The sequence below is a fragment of the Leptidea sinapis genome, chromosome 18 (genome assembly GCF_905404315.1).
Source record: "Leptidea sinapis chromosome 18, ilLepSina1.1, whole genome shotgun sequence".
NCBI classification, from domain to species: domain Eukaryota; kingdom Metazoa; phylum Arthropoda; class Insecta; order Lepidoptera; family Pieridae; genus Leptidea; species Leptidea sinapis.
In genome coordinates this window covers 8,912,519-8,930,227 of record NC_066282.1, presented here as the reverse complement: position 1 = coordinate 8,930,227, position 17,709 = coordinate 8,912,519, and the positions used below count along the sequence as shown (strand labels likewise).

Here is a 17,709-nt window from a genome sequence, read left to right as displayed (position 1 = left end):
TTAACTCGGTGTTCCCAACCTTTTTCTAGCCAGGGACCATTTCGATTTCTTTATTGTTAGCAGGGACAACAATACAAGAAAAATAAACTGAATCAATCCGAAAATAAACTTAAATCAAAAATTAGAATTTTAAAATAGAATAAAATGTTTATAATAATAGTCGTATAATAGTTGAATAATTTTGTGCAAAATCAAATCAATTTTAAAATCAATATGAGATTTGACATTGCATCTTCTGCACCAGGTCAGTAATCCTAGGACTAATATCATTACTGAAAGCCAAGAAAGAAAGAAATTTGTTTTTACGATTTCACGAATTTTGGTGTAAGAAAATGCATTTTTACACCAAAACTTCTCAAGTGAATTACTTTCAAATGCATCCTTACAGTTCCTATCATTTTGAAATTCTATGACTATTACAAACCATATAATATGCTAACGTAGTCAACATATTATGTACGTACTTGTGCCTATATTTCTTATTGTAATACCGAAAGAGTGTATCATAGCATAGTAAGTAGTATGCGTAGATCGGTACTAAGGGTACTTATTTTAGTGTAATAGTAGGTACTGATGCACTTCTTTGTACGTACAGCTAACTAAATAGAATCACTGATACTGTCAAACTTAAAAAATATCAGAGTAGTATAGCAACGTCCTGACCGGCTCAAGCGACTAGCAAGTGAAAATACGAAAACAAAATGCCATTACTGCTTTATTCCCTTCCTCCAGCGGCCCCAGCGCCTAGCGTCATTCGCACTCTCGCCACTCACAACGTGCAGCGTGGACGATAGTAGCGCCCGCGTTTAAAATTGGTTCGCGGTTCGCGGACCATATTCGTCAGAATAATCAGTTAGGTCCTAACCAGTGGTCCGCAGGAGTCAGTCACACATCCAGATGGTCGAGATGTGATTGTAACTTGTGGCGTGTCGTGCGAAGGTGGAATTCGGCGGCAGGAATCAGGTTAAACAGCTCTTAGGAACACTTCCCGTGATAAATGCGGTAGAAGACACACAATGAAGCTACGTCTGTACGCAACGCCAAGTGATCCAGCCGTATTATTATTATAACATATTAAGGACCTTTGAAAAACTCATTCCAATTCAAATATATCATGGGACGCTAGCACATTTGCACGTTGGGTGTGATTAAGGCCGTTATACCATGAAATCGCCAAAACAGCGCATAATTGAAACCGTTTCCTAACAGTTCATATAATTATATAAAATAACTAGCTGACCCAGCAAACGTTGTATTGCCTATATTAAAATTGCGATACAAAAGTAACTGTTGATCGTAGATGGGTGAAAATTTGAAGTTGTATGTATTTTTAATGCTGACTCATAATCAAACAAATAAAAAAAATAAAAAAATAATTTTGTGTGGACCACCCTTGACATTTAGGGGGATGAAAAATAGATGTTGTCCGATTCTCAGACCTACCCAATATGCACTCAAAATTTCATGAGAATCCGTCAAGCCGTTTCGGAGGAGTTCAAAGTTTAACACCATGACACGAGAATTTTATATATTAGATTATATGTCTTCAGAATATTAGAAGAATATTCATTGTTTCATTACATTTCTATCTTTAATAGTCATTGCGAAAAAATTACGAAAGTATCCCTTACTTTTACAGTTGGAGCAATGTTAATCATACAATCTAGATAAAAATTGTATAAAAAAAAATTACTGTTTACCAATACTATGTAAGATGACATAGTTATTTATTTAATGAAAATTGTATTATGTTTGTAATAAATTAAAAATGCTTCTAATTATGAATTATAACAATGGCGATTTTGTGCGAGAGTAGCTCCGCTCGATTTCCCAAGGCCGTTGACTCGGTCCCCAGCCTTAAACTAAAAATATAAATAGGGCCATGTGTTTATTTCTTTTACCGTTTTTAAAGCCTTAATCTAGTAAATATTCGATCAGTGAAAATTAAATATGAAAATATAAATTAATAGCGCTCTAGTAGTTTATATAATGCTACACGGTCGGGGATGGTCTCCTTCAAACAAACAAACAAAAATATTTTATTTTGTAAGTAAATTGCACTACACTTGAAATATGTAAATTTTTCATACAGCAGATTTACTTAGAGTAGAACGAGCAAGAAATTCTTAAGATTGGTATTCAAAATAGAATGGTATTACAGGTTCTTATTTTCAATTCAATTTTACAAATAATTTCAATTACAATATAATATGCAAAGTGATGCAACAAAATACACAAACGTCCATTACTAACTGCCTTACACGAGCAAGTCAAAAAAATGTAAATGTATAAGTAAAACCATAGTTACAGCTATTGATTACATACATATAGTACAATACAGTAGATGTATCAATCCACACATACCGTAAATAAAACAAAGGCATTATGCGAGCATTTTATCAGCTATAATATAAAAAATATATATAATAACTTAAATTAAAAAAAATAATAAAATAAAAGAAAAAACAAATTAGATTTCCCGGGGAGAGGATCATACAGCCACCACATGCAGCGCCCGTTCACAAGCATGACGCATGGACCGGCCTTCGCCTCCCTCGACCATATTTTAGGGAAGGGAACGACCCCTACCACGTCGCCGCCACAAGCAGTGGCATTAAGCGAGCATGACGATGCCTGTCAAGCTCTACCAAATTACAAAAGATAATTTTCATCTGCATAATATTATAACGATACTCACTAAAATACCTTTACTTGCAATTTGACCATTTTGTTTAAATTTAAACTTCCATTATGAGCTCTATGCTCGAACTGAAGTTACAAAATGTATATATAATTACCGTGACATCAGTCTAAATTAATTATTTAGTTTCAAAAGAATCTAGTTATTTAACAGAATACTAGATATTGAACGTTTCGGAGTAAAGCTCTACTATTTATCCGTAAATCTGGTTTGACTCTCCCGGAGTTAGTTTTCTCGCAGCTGTGGAACATTTTGCAACGTCAGTAATTGGAGAATTATTTATCGCTAGCGGTGGATAGATTTATTGTTGAGGATATAACCCATTTTTAACTTAGCTAAAAGCTTTTGCTTTTTCCGAGCTAATATTGAAGCTTTTTGTTGGTAATACAATTTCACAAATTGTAATCAATGCAAAAGAGACAAATAATGAAAAATTGTACTTACGTGAGAAATCTATAGGCGCTTTTATTTCAATGACCAACCGGCAGCTAATTTTGAGTTCTGATATATATATTTATACTAGCTGACCCAGCAAATATTGTATTGACATATTAAAGTAATAAAAAAATTCAATAATAAAAATTTTTTGATGACGGCCGATTCTCAGACCTACCAAATATATCATACATAAAATTTATCGTACTACAATAATCATTATATTCGATTGCACATATTGCAACTCTAGTGCTTATCTGTGGATGGATTAGAATAATATTAAAATCGCGATTAAAAAGTAAATGTTGATCGTAGATTGGTGAAAATTTGAAGTTGTATGTATTTTATAATGCTGAATCATAATTAAACAAATTAAAAAAAAATGTCAAAAAAAAATTTTTTTTGAGGCCATCCTTAACATTTAGGGGGATGAAAAATAGATGCTGTCCCATACCCTAGCCGATATGCACGACAAGATTTACGAAAATCGGTCGAGCCGTTTTGGAGGAGTTCAATTACGTACACCGTGACACAAGAATTTTATATAGTATATATATAATATATTATTAGACTACTTCTTTTACGTGACAAACTCAATGTTCTTATAACTGTTAAACTACTAATAATGTAATATATTGTTATTAAATCGCTTGCTACACTACTACTGGCCACAATAAAATATGATGTCTATAAAAAAAATTTAACCAATTTTTGAAGCACTTTTTTCAGTCCGCCATTTCTACCGTTTTATTAAATGCTATTAGAGCATCTTACGGGCGGCGATGAAAACTGTAAGTCTTAAATGATTTTTATTAGAATATAAAAGGTCACTTGCTGTCTAATCAGGACTGGGGAGGGTAACCAAAGACTTAGACCATTGTGGTGTCCACGAAGTCCCTCGTTTCTTGCACTTACACGTATATTGTTCACTTGTTGCTTATTGTAGTAGAAACTTCGGGAAAACGGAAGCCATCTTGTAGCATATCATTCAGCAATGATGCTGTTTTGATCTGATCTATCTGAATGTAATCCGCCTGATTTATTTTTCAAAATTTTTGTAATGCTAGCAGCCAATGGAGGACGAGGATTTTCATCTTTGAAAGTTAAACGACCATGCTTCAATTACACATTCAAAAAGCGGGAGACAGTTGTTTAAGAAGATCCTTAATCTATAAATGTTATTTGAACTCTTATAGCTAAGACCAATTTTGAAATAGTGAAAATGAATATGTTACGGTTTTTCAATGAAACGAAAAAGCGAGACGATAGGGACAAAAACAGGTAAATGTATAGAATTCAGCCGGCGAGAGAATGAGACAGACACATAATTTCATAAGATTTAACGTGGAGAGTTTGAGATAGGATGCAATAATACAAAGTTTTGGTACCAGGCGATCACAGTTGAAGAAGAGATTATCTTATGTATGACGCGAGAGTACCTTAATATATTCTGATGTCATGCGCACGACGTATTACTACATAGACACCAGGAGAACATAATTATGGTAGCGTGATTGTAATGTAATTGTAAAACCTATTAGAACTAGATTTTCAGGCCGTATATAACGTACCGACAAAAAATAATGCAGTTTCTGAAATGGTCTAATCAAAACTAATAAAATAAAGAGGAAACATTTGTGTTTTTGTATGTTTGTTTGTAATGTTTTCAAAGTAAAACTACTGGACCAATTTCAAAAATTCTTTCACCATTAGAAGCTGCATCTTTTCTGAGTGACATAGAACATTTTCAAAAAAAAATAAGAATCCCTATTAAAAATTCAATATGGTGTGAAAAAATATGTCATAAATAATCTGTCATCGCGTGCGCTGAGGAAACTATTGATGGTAGAACAAAAAATATATATAAATATCTACAAAAAAGTCCCATATGTCCAACTGTAGTTATGCCACTATAAGTAGTTTTTTACATTTCAGAAATTCATAAGTGCCGACAATAATCTTATATATAAAGTTCTCGTGTCACAATGTTCGTTCCCGTACTCCTCCGAAACGGCTTGACCGATTCTCATTAAATTTTGTGAGCATATTTAGTAGGTCTGAGAATCGGCCAACATCTATTTTCATACCCCTAAATGTTTAAGAGTGGTTTCCACACGATTTTTTTTTTAATTTTTTTTGACATTTTTTTTTAAATTTGTTTTATTATGAGTCAGCATTAAAAAATACATACAACTTCAAATTTTCACCCATCTACGATCAACAGTTACTTTTGAATCGCGATTTTAATATCGGCAATACAACGTTTGCTGGGTCAACTACTAAAACCATATTATTCATACCTCTCTATTAATCCTTATCTTATTAAATGATATTTTATTAGAGGCCGTTTTGATACCGGTAAAATACTTTTACAAAACTAAATCTATAGTCTGACTTACGGCCGTTCCCAATATACTATCTACAGATAGAGATAAATTATTACCTTCTACTGTCAGTAATTAGCTGTCAATAATCTGAAGCTGTTCCAATATGGGGTATATAAGTCATTATTATCACCTTATATTGGGACGCGAGAATTGCAATTTTCATATAAACTTCTATCGCTGGTAAGTTATACGTCCTCACATTGACAAACAGCGTGTACGGATAAGGTGAGTTACCGTCGATAAGTTTATTGAGACAGAAAATTCAACGATAGTTATGATTTTTATCTCGAGTAGGCCACAACCGGAGATAGACTGAATATTGGGAACGGCCGTTAGTAGACTTTCCACTACCACGAGATCTGTATTTAAGCGAGTGAAACCGCGGGGCATTGCTAGTATAAAATAATTTTAATACAGATTTGACAATTGTGTTAATAAGTTTTATATTGTGTAAACGAGGGGTTACTTTGTTTATTTGCAGTTAGAAAGTTTTTTATTTCGTTTTATAAATAAATATTAAATCATTATAGTTGAATATACGTTTATTCAAACAAAACAAATCTTATAACTATATTTACAATACTGTGACTACATAAAATTAAAACTATCATTACGTGGACTCGTACCAAGAATACTGGTAGCATTTCCGCGTTGGATAGCTAGGCTGATCCGTTGACCGAGATAGCTGCCAGCGCTTGGGTTTCCAGTAGCCTTATTCAATTAGTTGAATAAAGTATAAAATACAATAAGGATATAAAAATGTTCTTAAGCATGAACTAATTATCCTCTTAACCTTATGAGACTAGGTAAGAGATGGTGCAGTTAATATTACAAGTGCTTCTTTCATTTCTTGGAATTCAATTAAATACTCTCAAGGGCTAGGCAATGGAGACTCTTAGAGGCACACAAAGCTAAGCACCTATTCAAAATATCGTATTCCTAGACAGTACAAAAAGATATCGCTGTCTGAATATCCCTCTAATTAGTTTGAGGAATCCATAATTAACCAACTTTCTTAAAGTTAGAAGGCTGCCAGTAATTGCGAAGATTTAAATATCAAGCTCCTCGTAATAACCGTATCGCTTTACTTTTTATATCTATTGTGTCACTTTAAGAATATTAAATGTTTAAAAATGAAGTAACTTATTAAGTACTTTGACGGTGATTTGGAGAAAAAAATTGTAATATGATACATTATGTGAATCGATACGATTTATTCTGTCAATTTCACCTTTGTTTTTGGATTTGCTAAATGAAATGTATTTCCCTTTATATATAGTTAGTCTACATATTCTAATATCTTTCTTATCTTTGAATTCCCAGCTTGAATAGGAGTTTGGATTGTGTTAGTCATTTCTTGAATTTTTGATGTATTTGATAGTAATCCTATACTATGTTATTTCACACACCTTCGCATTGCAATGACAAAATGATCTGAATTTCACGAAACTCAAAACAACCCGCGTATTGTACCCAGATATAAAACCGATCAAATCGTGTTACGCGACCGTCCGCGTCACCCTGAAACTTAAAGATGCAATCTTTAAAAAAAATCCAAATAAGACAGCACCCTTTTTTTCCGGCAGATTCCTGTATGCTGGCAATCTGGACACTGCAACGCTGTTAAGCAATAGATTGTTGTATTATTATGTATTAGTATCAAATACTTTTAATTACTCAATGTTGCCTGCTATATTATTACCAATGGATTGAATTGCTTTTTGTTACTATATTATCTCATAGATAACATGATAGACTCTGCGCTTCCTAACGCAATACCTTACGATAGAAATAGTAACCCTATTGTATTGATAGGGGGATCATGTCAAATGTCCATGTCGCACCTGCTGCCGTAACAATTGGGAACTGTACTCTCGAAATTGTCGACGAGTACGTCTACCTTGTACAAACAATCCAGTTAGGCAGGGCCAATTTCGCGAAAGAGGTCAATCGTCGAATCCAACTCGGAATGGCAGCGTTCGGGAAGCTTCGGAAAATCTTTTCGTACCAAATACCGCAGTGTCTGAAGACAACGGTTTTCAACCAGTGTGACCAGACGTGGTCGCTATGGACCTTATGAGGAAGCTCTTTGTCGCTCAGAGGGTAATGGAGAGAGCTATGCTCGGAGTTTTCCTGTGAGATTGAATCAGAAATTAGGAGATCCGCTTGAGAACCAAAGTGGCCGACATAACCCAATGATTGCGAAACTGAAGTGACAATTCGCAAGGCACGTAGTTCAACGGACAGATGGCCGGTGGGGCAGAAACGTCCTTGCATAGCGACCACGTACCGGAAGGCGCAGTGTTGGTAGGCCCCCCACAAGATGGACCGACGATCTGGTACCGATGTAGTTTCGTCCCAAAAACACGGCACAACGAAGTTCATTCCACAGCTTTGTAGTGGAATGAATGAAATGGAATTTAATAGAATGGAACGTGGAAGAAAGCTCCTTGAAAAACGCATAGTGGAGGACCGCCACGCATCCAGATGGTGGGGATGATATCCTAGTTTGTGGCGTTCCGTGCGAAGGTGGAAGTCGGCGGCAGGAATCAGGTGTAACAGCTCTTCTGAACACTCCCCGCGGTAAATGCGGTAGAAGACGCACAACGAAGCGACGTCTCTACGTCACGCCAAGTGATCCAGCCGTTCACAGAGCACTGGATCCCCGATAATTCGAGCTGCTTTGCATCTCCCGCGGTCAAATGGATCGAGCTGATACTGGGGTGCACCAGGCCAGAGATGACAGCAATACTCCATATGTGGCCGGACCTGCGCGTGTGTTTTGTGTCTGTGCGAGAGTGAAATTTTGTTTATATTCTATGTTAGTAGGTCTAACTTATTTTTATGCACGAGATATATAATTGATGTATATAAAGGATGGATGAAATAAGCTGACTCCACAAAATATAGAAGGTAAATGTGGACAGAATTGTAAGAATTATGTCCACTAGGCATTTTCACCAGACCAGATCCATAAGCATAGGTATTGTAGTACTAGGTACTGCCTGTGACGCCGTTTGCGTGGACGCTATAAAGCAACGAAAATACCATGCCAGCGGACATATACATACAGAAAAACGGAAAAAGAAATTATAACGTAATTGTTACGTATTAGTTAACATTTACTTTTTTTAACTTACACGGGAAAGGCATTAAGTATTTGACGTTTGAGTGTATTTGTGGCAACACTTTATCAATTGAAATGATTTGTAAAAAGATGTGGCTATGGTCTCTTGCCACTTCTTCTCATTATAGCTCAGCCTTTTCCAAAGTGGCGGTGGATATAAAAAGAAAAGAAAACTTTTGACATTCATTAATGTCATTTTCTTGACCTTGAATAGTGTTTTTTTTATTTATTATTATATATTATACACAAAGAGGACGTAAACACTACGTAATAAGAGGCGGGACTGCCTAAGTAAAAATTGAAATTTAGTATGAAACGTGCAGTGATTTGACATGAATTAATAATTACAATATTATGGTGACGAAGTATAATCCGGCTAAGTTTTGAAGCGAACAGTTGCTTAAAACGAAGTGGATTTGGGCTATCTGTGTTTTTCACAAGATTATAGCCGTCATCTGTCAATCTAGCAATGACTGCACGTTTCATACAATCGCTTTTTTCTAAGAGAGTTTTGCTAGACTTGTAGAACGCACAGCATGTATTTTTTTGAAAATTATTCAATGTGCATTTTTTACGTACTATTATTTTTTATATTTAATTCTCATGCTCAGAAATCACTTGAGTAACAAAATATTTTTTTAATGAAAACATGGGACGAGACATTCAGCTGATGGTAATTGATACGCCCTACCCATTACAATGCAGTGCCATTCAGTATTCTTGAAAAAACCAAAAATTCTGAGCGGCACTACAATTGCGCTCGTCATCTTGAGACATAAGATATTACGTCTCTTTTGCCCAGTAATTTCACTATCTATGGCGCCCTTCAGACCGAAACACAGTAATGTTTACAAATTACTGCTTCATGGCAGAAATAGGCGCCGTTGTGGTACCCATAATCTAGCCGGCTTCCTGTGCAAAGGAGCCTCCCACTGGAAATCACTCAATACAAAACTAAAAATATTTGAAAGAATAAAATATAACGCTCTATATTATTTTATAATTGCAGCCCTTTACTACACTCTCTCATTTGAACAGGTCTTCATACAGTTGTATTTTGTTTTGAAACTGTTGATTCCAGTACCACAGCCACCGTAGATGAATTTTCGACAGTAATCTTTATTTAAATCATAGTAATACCTACAAAAATATGCATATTATAAAAAAAACAATAGATAATAAATACTATACAAATTTTTATGTAAGTCCAACATTTTAATTTGTATCCGAAAAATATGTAATAGTAAAAGTAGATATCTGAAAATCGGCAAACGTTTACATACAAAATTACTATTAATTTGAGATTTACTCAAATCAAGCTCTGTTCAAACTGAGGAGAATAACGTGCTGCAAACAAGGTGTTTTTAGACAAGTTTTGTGGTGAAAATATTGCATTTGGAGCTATAAACACTACTTTATCCTGTTACACATACCCTTAAGTCTTACTTGTAGGTTGCTAATGCTTGCTGTTAGTTAAACTTAACACTTCAGAGCCATTATGAATTACCAGTTTAGTTAGCAGTTAAACAAGTTTTTTCTCGGCATGATGCATTTGTTTAGTATACTGCTCACATAAAAGTTGTTCTTATATCTTTTACTTTTTTGTGTTGGTACATTTATTAAGATTAGTAATCAATAATGAGGATTGTAAGCAATTAAACTGTTTGCGCCTGTGAAAATGTGAAATTTTCGACGCAAGAATTTTGAAAATATTGGTTTTGTTACATAGGAGCCGTGAACTCATATCGCTCAAGGTCGCCGGCGTTTAGTGTCGCCTTAAGCGTAATTCACTCGCTCGCTTAGCCTCTCAAACTGACGCGAATTCCCGCGTGTCATTTTGGTGTTCTTCAGTGGAAAAACATCATGCATTGTGAGATTAAACAATCCTGCCGGGCGTCCCGCTCTTGTTTCGCTTCAACTTGAGCGACTACTCGCGTCAATTTGAACACGTCCATACAAGTTAGCTGACACAATCGGCGCGAGCGTTATTCGCCTTAGTTTGAACAGAGCTTTAATTAGCCGAAACAACAGCATCAAAATGTTCAAAGGTTCATGCTTTTGTAGCTGTCTGTAACAATAGATTAGAAAAGTCAAAAATTTTTCTATGACAATAAGGGACGAGATGAGTAGGACGTTCAGCTGATGGTAATTGATACACCATACGCCCATTACAATGCAGTGTCGCTCAGGTTTCTTGAAAAACCCAAAAATTCTGAGCGGAAGTACAATCGCAATCGTCACCTTGAGACATAAGATGATAAGTATCATTTGCCCAGTAATTTCACTAGCTACGGCGCCCTTCAGACTTACACATTACTGCTTCACGGCAGAAATAGTACACATAATCTAGCCGGAATCCTGTGCAAAGGCACCTCCCACTGATTTTTTTATTTTAAACACATACCAGGGTACTTAGTAAATATGTAATTGATTCTTGAATTTATTTATATTCAATGTAATTAAAGGTTTTATAATAATGCCAATTAACTCACCTCTCTTGAAAACCTAAACATTTTCCAATATCTGGCTGCAAAGTGCACTTTAGTTCTCGATCCATTTCTAGATTAGTCGAATGCCTAATACCTGTAAATGTCTCGAGTATTATTTTTAATAAATTTTAATATGTATTTTAATACGTTCACAAATATCGTCACCTTTTTGCTCTTAATAGTGATTTTCATTATTATAACAATAGAAATAAGGGATTGCTTGTAACTAATTCTAGTAGGCTTCATAAGATACATAATAGCTTTAAAGGTAAATATACACTTTTATAATAAAGTCCCAGCCACTATTTAAGCATTATAAATAAATTTAAATGTTTTATTAAAAAATGGCTCTGTTGTAAATCCTACTCCTCCACAGCTGAATCTAAGTGATCGGACAGCCTGGGATTAGATTATGATTATTTTATACCGTACAAAATTGTATATTTTATTAAAAAGTGCGCAAAAAAGAATGCTGGCAGAGTTTCTTGCGCCGCTTCTTCTCTCTCAGAGCGCGGTAGTAGTATCTAGTATACTAGAAATGACATCAAAAAGAATTGTAAAGGAATAAATTTTGAGAAAATAATTGCCTTTCTATGCCTTTTATTTTTATGATTTGCTCTGCCTATTTCCCTTGCAATGCCGATCAGGGTTCTTAGTTAAACCCAAAATTACAGATGTTCAACTGGTAGCAGGCAATACGCTCCGCCCGTTAAAATGCGGTGTCGCTCAGTATTCTTGAAATGACTTAATTCTAAGCAACATCACAATTTCGCTCTTCATAATATTTTTGAGATATAAAATGCTAAGTCTCATTAGCCCCGTAATTACACAGGCTCTGGCAGAAAAAGGCTATGGAACCCAAAAAGCTGGCATCCTGCGTAAAGATGCTTCCCTGAATTTATGAAATCAAAAATGATTTCCTCTTTAGTTGCACTGCACCAAACATCAAAAGAAACAGTTCACATATCTATTGCTTTTTATGGAACAAATGAACTAATCCTTGAATCGTCGTTGCTTTTTTTACTTCTCTACCATCTATTACTCATAATATTGTTTAAGGATAAGAAATATGAGGAGATATTGATGTACAAGACTTTCGAAGTAATACTTCTTATTTTACTTTTCACTTAGCAACCGACAATTGTGGGGTTACGAAATAGACACAAAGAACAAAATTCCGCAAGGCAGCATACTTGAGCAAATCTTTTTTTAAATATTAACTAACGATTGACCTTGCCCTCGGTATGGGTTGACCCATGCCTCTTTAGGGGAAGTTGTAAAGGAAATTCCAACCGAGGCCCTTAAATCTTGGATCAGTTTTACGTGGATGAAAACTGTCTTAAAACAAAACAGAAAGTGTCCTCCAGGCATAACGCGCTGTAACATCTAAGCACCTAATGGAAGATTGCGCCACTTGTGCTTCAGAAAACAGGGATTGCCTTATATTTTTCAGGTAACGAATTTGCGTGCGTACTAAGGCACTGATCCACTCGAGAAAAGTAGGTTGAGAAATGCATGAACAATGTCTCAAGTCAAACTTCTCTTCGCTTTTTAAGACAACTAAGCTCTTGTGACCTCGGCTGTCACTAGCCCCGGAAAAAGTCCAACCAAATAAACAGTGGAAAATAAAACCTCCTGTACCTACTCTCCACTTTTGTAAGCCCAAAAGGTTCCGCCCGAGTTCTGATCTGTATTGGCTTACGTGATGTCACTTGACTGACTCCGGACTCGAAGTTAGCAATAATATTCACCAATCCTATTCATTGACATTGTTTAGTAAGTGTACACATACCTTTACAGAAGCGTTCACATTTTTGTTTAGATTCGAAATTGTTTTTGTTTTGATTGCAACCACTGTAGTCAAAAGATAAACATACACCTAGACGCACATCATAGTAATACCTGGAAAATATAAACTCTATTATTTTTGGAATTGAGAGTAATTAAAGACTTACCTCCTTATTCATAATAAAACGCTTATCGAAGGTGTATATTAGTTAGAACGTATTTTAAGACTATCGAACGTTCGATAAAATTCCTTATTCATAATCGTATGGTAAACCTCCGATAACAAATACGTCTCTATAGTACGCAATGTGGCCATTTCGTACAAAAAACTTTATTTTAACTGATGTAACGATGGACTGTCTATAGAAACAGTTGTCAACAGCTTGTCAAGGCTTGTCAGTTGTCAAAAATCGATGTTGAAATAAGTTCAAACTTCAAAAATCTATGTTTTGAGTAGCGTTGTAGGTTGGTAGTGATAACTAATTACAGCTATGAACCCGTGCCACTTAATAAATTAAATAAAAAACAGCTGTGAACTGACTGACATCGAAAAACAAACGTCAAATACGAGACAGCTCATCGAATTCGGCCATGTTTTTTGCTAAAGAGGGCTTAAAATAGGTTTATAGAAGGGTCCTAGCCACGTCACGTCAGCTTTATCGAAGGGGTAATGAGTGTTTTAGCTCTAATATGCGATTAAGAATATCATTTTTTAACTAGCGTCTATAAGCAATGTTTTAAACCTCCGAAAAGTCTTTATGAATAAGACCGTTAGAATTTATATATCGGCAAAATTAAATAAGGTAAAATTAAATTTAAGCGGCTATTACATAATATTCGTCCAGCATTGAACTGGGTTCCTACTTTTGTTTGTCTCATTGTTGTGAGTGATCACCTACAATTAAATAACTCCCATGCTGACAATTTAAAGTATCAAAAATATTTGATCATCCACGCTATCGGCGACACAAAAGCTGATCCGGCAAACGTTGTTTTGCCATTTAAATTAAGTATCCGCGCTCGCTGATTATATGAATCATCTAAATCTATATACTTATAAGAGATTTCCACCTATATTTTGACTCATCGCGATATCTCTTGCGTAGAGACTTGAAATTTGGTAGGAATCCTTTCGCCGGATAAAGGTCAATTAAGAACGGATTTTACGAAATTCCACCAGCATTATTTTAAGGGTTCCGTAGCCAAATGGCAAAAAACCAAAATAATTCTTATAGATTCGTCATGTCTGTCTGTCTGTCCGTCCGTATGCCACAGCCACTTTTTTCCGAAACTATAAGAACGTCTGCCGGGTCAGCTAGTATATTGTAAAAATGTCATTGACTGAATTATACTGAAAATTATATTGCGAAAAATAGGTATTTCTAAGTAAAAAATAAAGGTTCCTGTTATAATCACCAACAAACAAATACTTTTATTTTTCAGATTCTCGAGATCGAATCAGAAATGAGGAGATCCGTAGGAGAACCAAAGTAACCGACATAATGCAGCTGGTTGCGAAACTGAAGTGGCAGTGGGCAGGGCACATAGTTCGACGGACAGATGACCGTTGGGGCAGTAAGGGCCTCGAATGGCGAACGAAAGACGCAGTGTTGGTAGGCCCCCCACAAGATGGACCGACGATCTGGTCAAGATCGCCGGAATACGTTGGATGAGGGGAGCGCAGGACCGATCGTAGTGGAGATCTTTGGGGGAGGCCTTTGTCCAGCAGTGGACGTCTTCCGGCTCATTCATTCAACTCATTCTCTCCTGAAAATACACACTTGGTTCTAGTATTTCAATTTAACCAATGGGAGGCTCTGGCACCTATTTTAGCCGTGAAGCAGTAATGTGTAAGCATTATTGTATTTCGGCCTGTAGGGCGCCGTAGATAGTCAAATTACTGGGCAAATGAGACTTAACATCTTATGTCTGAAGGAGACGAGCGCAATTGTAGTGCCACTCAAATTTTATTGATTTTTCAAGAATCCTGAGCGACAACTTTACATCCTGATCGTCTCGTCACTTATTTTCATAAAAAAATCAAGGCTGTTTTGATTATAAAAGGATCGCATTTTCTTCGTTACTTTATTAAGTAGTGACGTACAGGCACTACTAGATAGTGGAGTCTAGTCGTGCAAGCTCTCCAATGATTCTCGACCTGTCCATCCGTATCCGTGGCTCATAAATTGATTTAAATAAATTAAGTTCACTTACCTCTTCAGCTTCTCGTCACATTTGCCTTTCTGCTTCTGCAAGAGGCACCATTTTTCCCAGTTCCAAATTTCTGAATTTTGTGATCCTATCTTCAAATATAAACATACTTTGATTAACTAAATTTTTTTAGAAACCCCTTTATTAAACTGTTACAAGCAAATAAAGACTCTAATTTACTCAAATTATTGGAGAAATCATTTATTATTCGATTGCTTTAAATAGAAACATATTTTATACTTAAATATTCAAAGAAACCTCTTTATACAATTGATTTGAAACATAACATAGGTATTTTAACAAAAAAATCGTTTCTAAACAATGTTTACTATTATATACTATATTTTCTTGGATTTAAAACAAATAAAAGTCACCGTTATAAAATTCCATAACTGAAAACTATATATTTTTAGTGTTAAGTAATGTTTCTTGTTATTTTTCTTTTTAATTATATTTTTGTGTATGTCAATTAATTTTATCAATTGAAAATTTAAATCAACAATGTTAAACACAAAGTATACGAAATAAGGGGTCCTAATATGAAATGAGGTTATAAATAAAATATATATATAACTCACGCCTTCTCGAGTTGCGGCGTCTAGTATCTCCTAACTGAAGCAATTCCATATCTGTTGACCGATTATAATAAATACTACGATCGATATTGATCCGTCTGAAAATAGTAGATGGCTTCGGAGATGTACTCTGCCGAATAGAAGCAGTTGTCAATGTAACCAACCGAACAGAAACCGTCGATGTACTGCGTACATCACTTTGATACACACAATATCCATTTGTTACAAAGAATATAAATAATTCAAGTACATTAACATAAATTCGAATTTCCATCTCGGTATTAAGAAATTGCGAAAGTGTGACTGGTGTGCGCTATAAAATATTTATGACATCATAAAGTATAGAAGTTCGGAATTGCTGAAATACTTAAGGCCATGCTATATGATTTATAAGCATTTTGATTTCAACTTTGTTATAATAAGTTGTTTTACTAGAATTATTGACGTACAATAAACAATTATATTCCCAATTGCCAATTAAAAGATCGTCAAAAAATATCCGAGCGGCGTTGTATATACGCATACGTTAACATTAAAACATTCATTCAAATTAACACCTTATTTCGTCGCAGTAATGTTCAAACTCTTATTGTATGGGTACGCCCATGAGAAGCTTGGACGCGAACACGAGGCAAGAACATTTTTAATTTTTTTAGCAAAATCATTAAAAACCTCAAATTACTTACACGATATTGTTAATTTAAAGGGGAACTTACCTGCAATACGACACTCCATCCTTTTTGAGTTTGGATATGCTGTTATTTGGATAGTTTTTCAATGAATACTTTGTCATTGCGTGGCGTTGTATTCAAAGCGCGGTCGAAACACAACTGAACGAAGACTCTGCCTAATAGACGCGTCGGCAGAGTTTTGAGCGTGATACAATATTTAAGAGAAAAAATTACTAGACGTTCGTCATTTGGTAATTGATACGCCCTGCCCATCAGAATGCAGTGTAGCTTAGAATTCTTAATTGATTCCAAAATTATGACCAACATTGGGGTATAACAAGCAGATGAAACCGATTGTCAGACCTATCAAATATATCGTACTACAATTATTATTGTATATATATTGATTTGTGGATGGAACAGAATAATATAAAAATCGCGATACAAAGATAGTTGTAGATCGTAAAAGCGCGAAATAAAATGTAAAAAAAATAAAAAAAAATATTTAAGGGTGACCCATATCACTTAAGGGTATGAAAAATAGATGATGGGTTCAAACAAATTGGCTTAGCCGTTTAGGAGATGTTTGATAACAACAATAACACCGGGACAATTGAACCTTAAGTGCAACCTGTTTATATCGAAACTATTATTACTATATTGTGCTTCGCTAATGTTGCCAATAATTTCCCAATGAAGAGATTAGAATAGCCGCGTTTGATCGGAGAGCAGATGTTTGCTGGTCTAATGGCATTTTCAATTTGTATTCAAATTCCTGAGCTTGCATTCCGCGGTGTACTGTCGGACACAAATAGGGCTTCACCACAGAAATATAATAAGAAAAAAAAGGTTTAAAATGATAATGTCTCGCAGGAAGCTTGCAACGTTTCGGATATTAAGTTTCTGGTGCGGCAAAATGACGGCAATACGATTAAATTAAACATGTAATAGTGAAAAATTATTGCCGTATATAATTTAGTAATAATAATATTATATAATAGTTTGAAACAACTAAAAAACACGCTAAAGAGAAAAAAAATCACTTTGGTATTAGAAAATATCCTATAGATAAATCAGTTAAAGGTAATGGTTGAAATTTAAAATTAACATCAATTCCTGCCTTTAAATAAATTAACAAAAATCTTATTTTGCAAATTGATAAATGGAATAATTTTATCAAATTAATGTATTATCATCAGTCCTCGATAAATCTACGAAGTTTGAACGAAATCTGGCCGTTTAAAGTGGGTCAAAATCGCGCCCAAATGAGTCGGTTACAAACAAATATACATACAGGTGAAGCTAATAAAAAGCGTGTAAAAAGG

General features: G+C 35.0%; 1 protein-coding gene across 1 annotated transcript; it reads right to left on the bottom strand.

The window, feature by feature from the left end:
- Positions 1–9,635: 9,635 nt before the first annotated feature.
- Positions 9,636–16,023, bottom strand: LOC126969602 (actinia tenebrosa protease inhibitors-like). Its single transcript, XM_050815146.1, has 5 exons — positions 15,717–16,023; positions 15,142–15,226; positions 12,932–13,041; positions 11,143–11,233; positions 9,636–9,790 (listed from the first exon to the last, which is right to left on the bottom strand). Exons 1-5 carry the CDS (start codon positions 15,985–15,987, stop codon positions 9,667–9,669), a joined length of 681 nt encoding a protein of 226 aa, XP_050671103.1. The 5' UTR covers positions 15,988–16,023; the 3' UTR covers positions 9,636–9,666.
- Between the last annotated feature and the right edge of the window lie 1,686 nt (positions 16,024–17,709).

Excerpts from the sequence above, each read along its gene's own strand:
- LOC126969602 (XM_050815146.1), bottom strand. The coding sequence starts at position 15,987 with ATGGAAATTCGAATTTATGTTAATGTACTTGAATTATTTATATTCTTT. Across the intron at positions 15,227-15,716 it reads ACGCCGCAACTCGAGAAGGC|GATCACAAAATTCAGAAATT; the intron begins GTGAGTTATATA and ends ATTTGAAGATAG. Across the intron at positions 11,234-12,931 it reads ATGTGAACGCTTCTGTAAAG|GTATTAGGCATTCGACTAAT; the intron begins GTATGTGTACAC and ends AGACATTTACAG.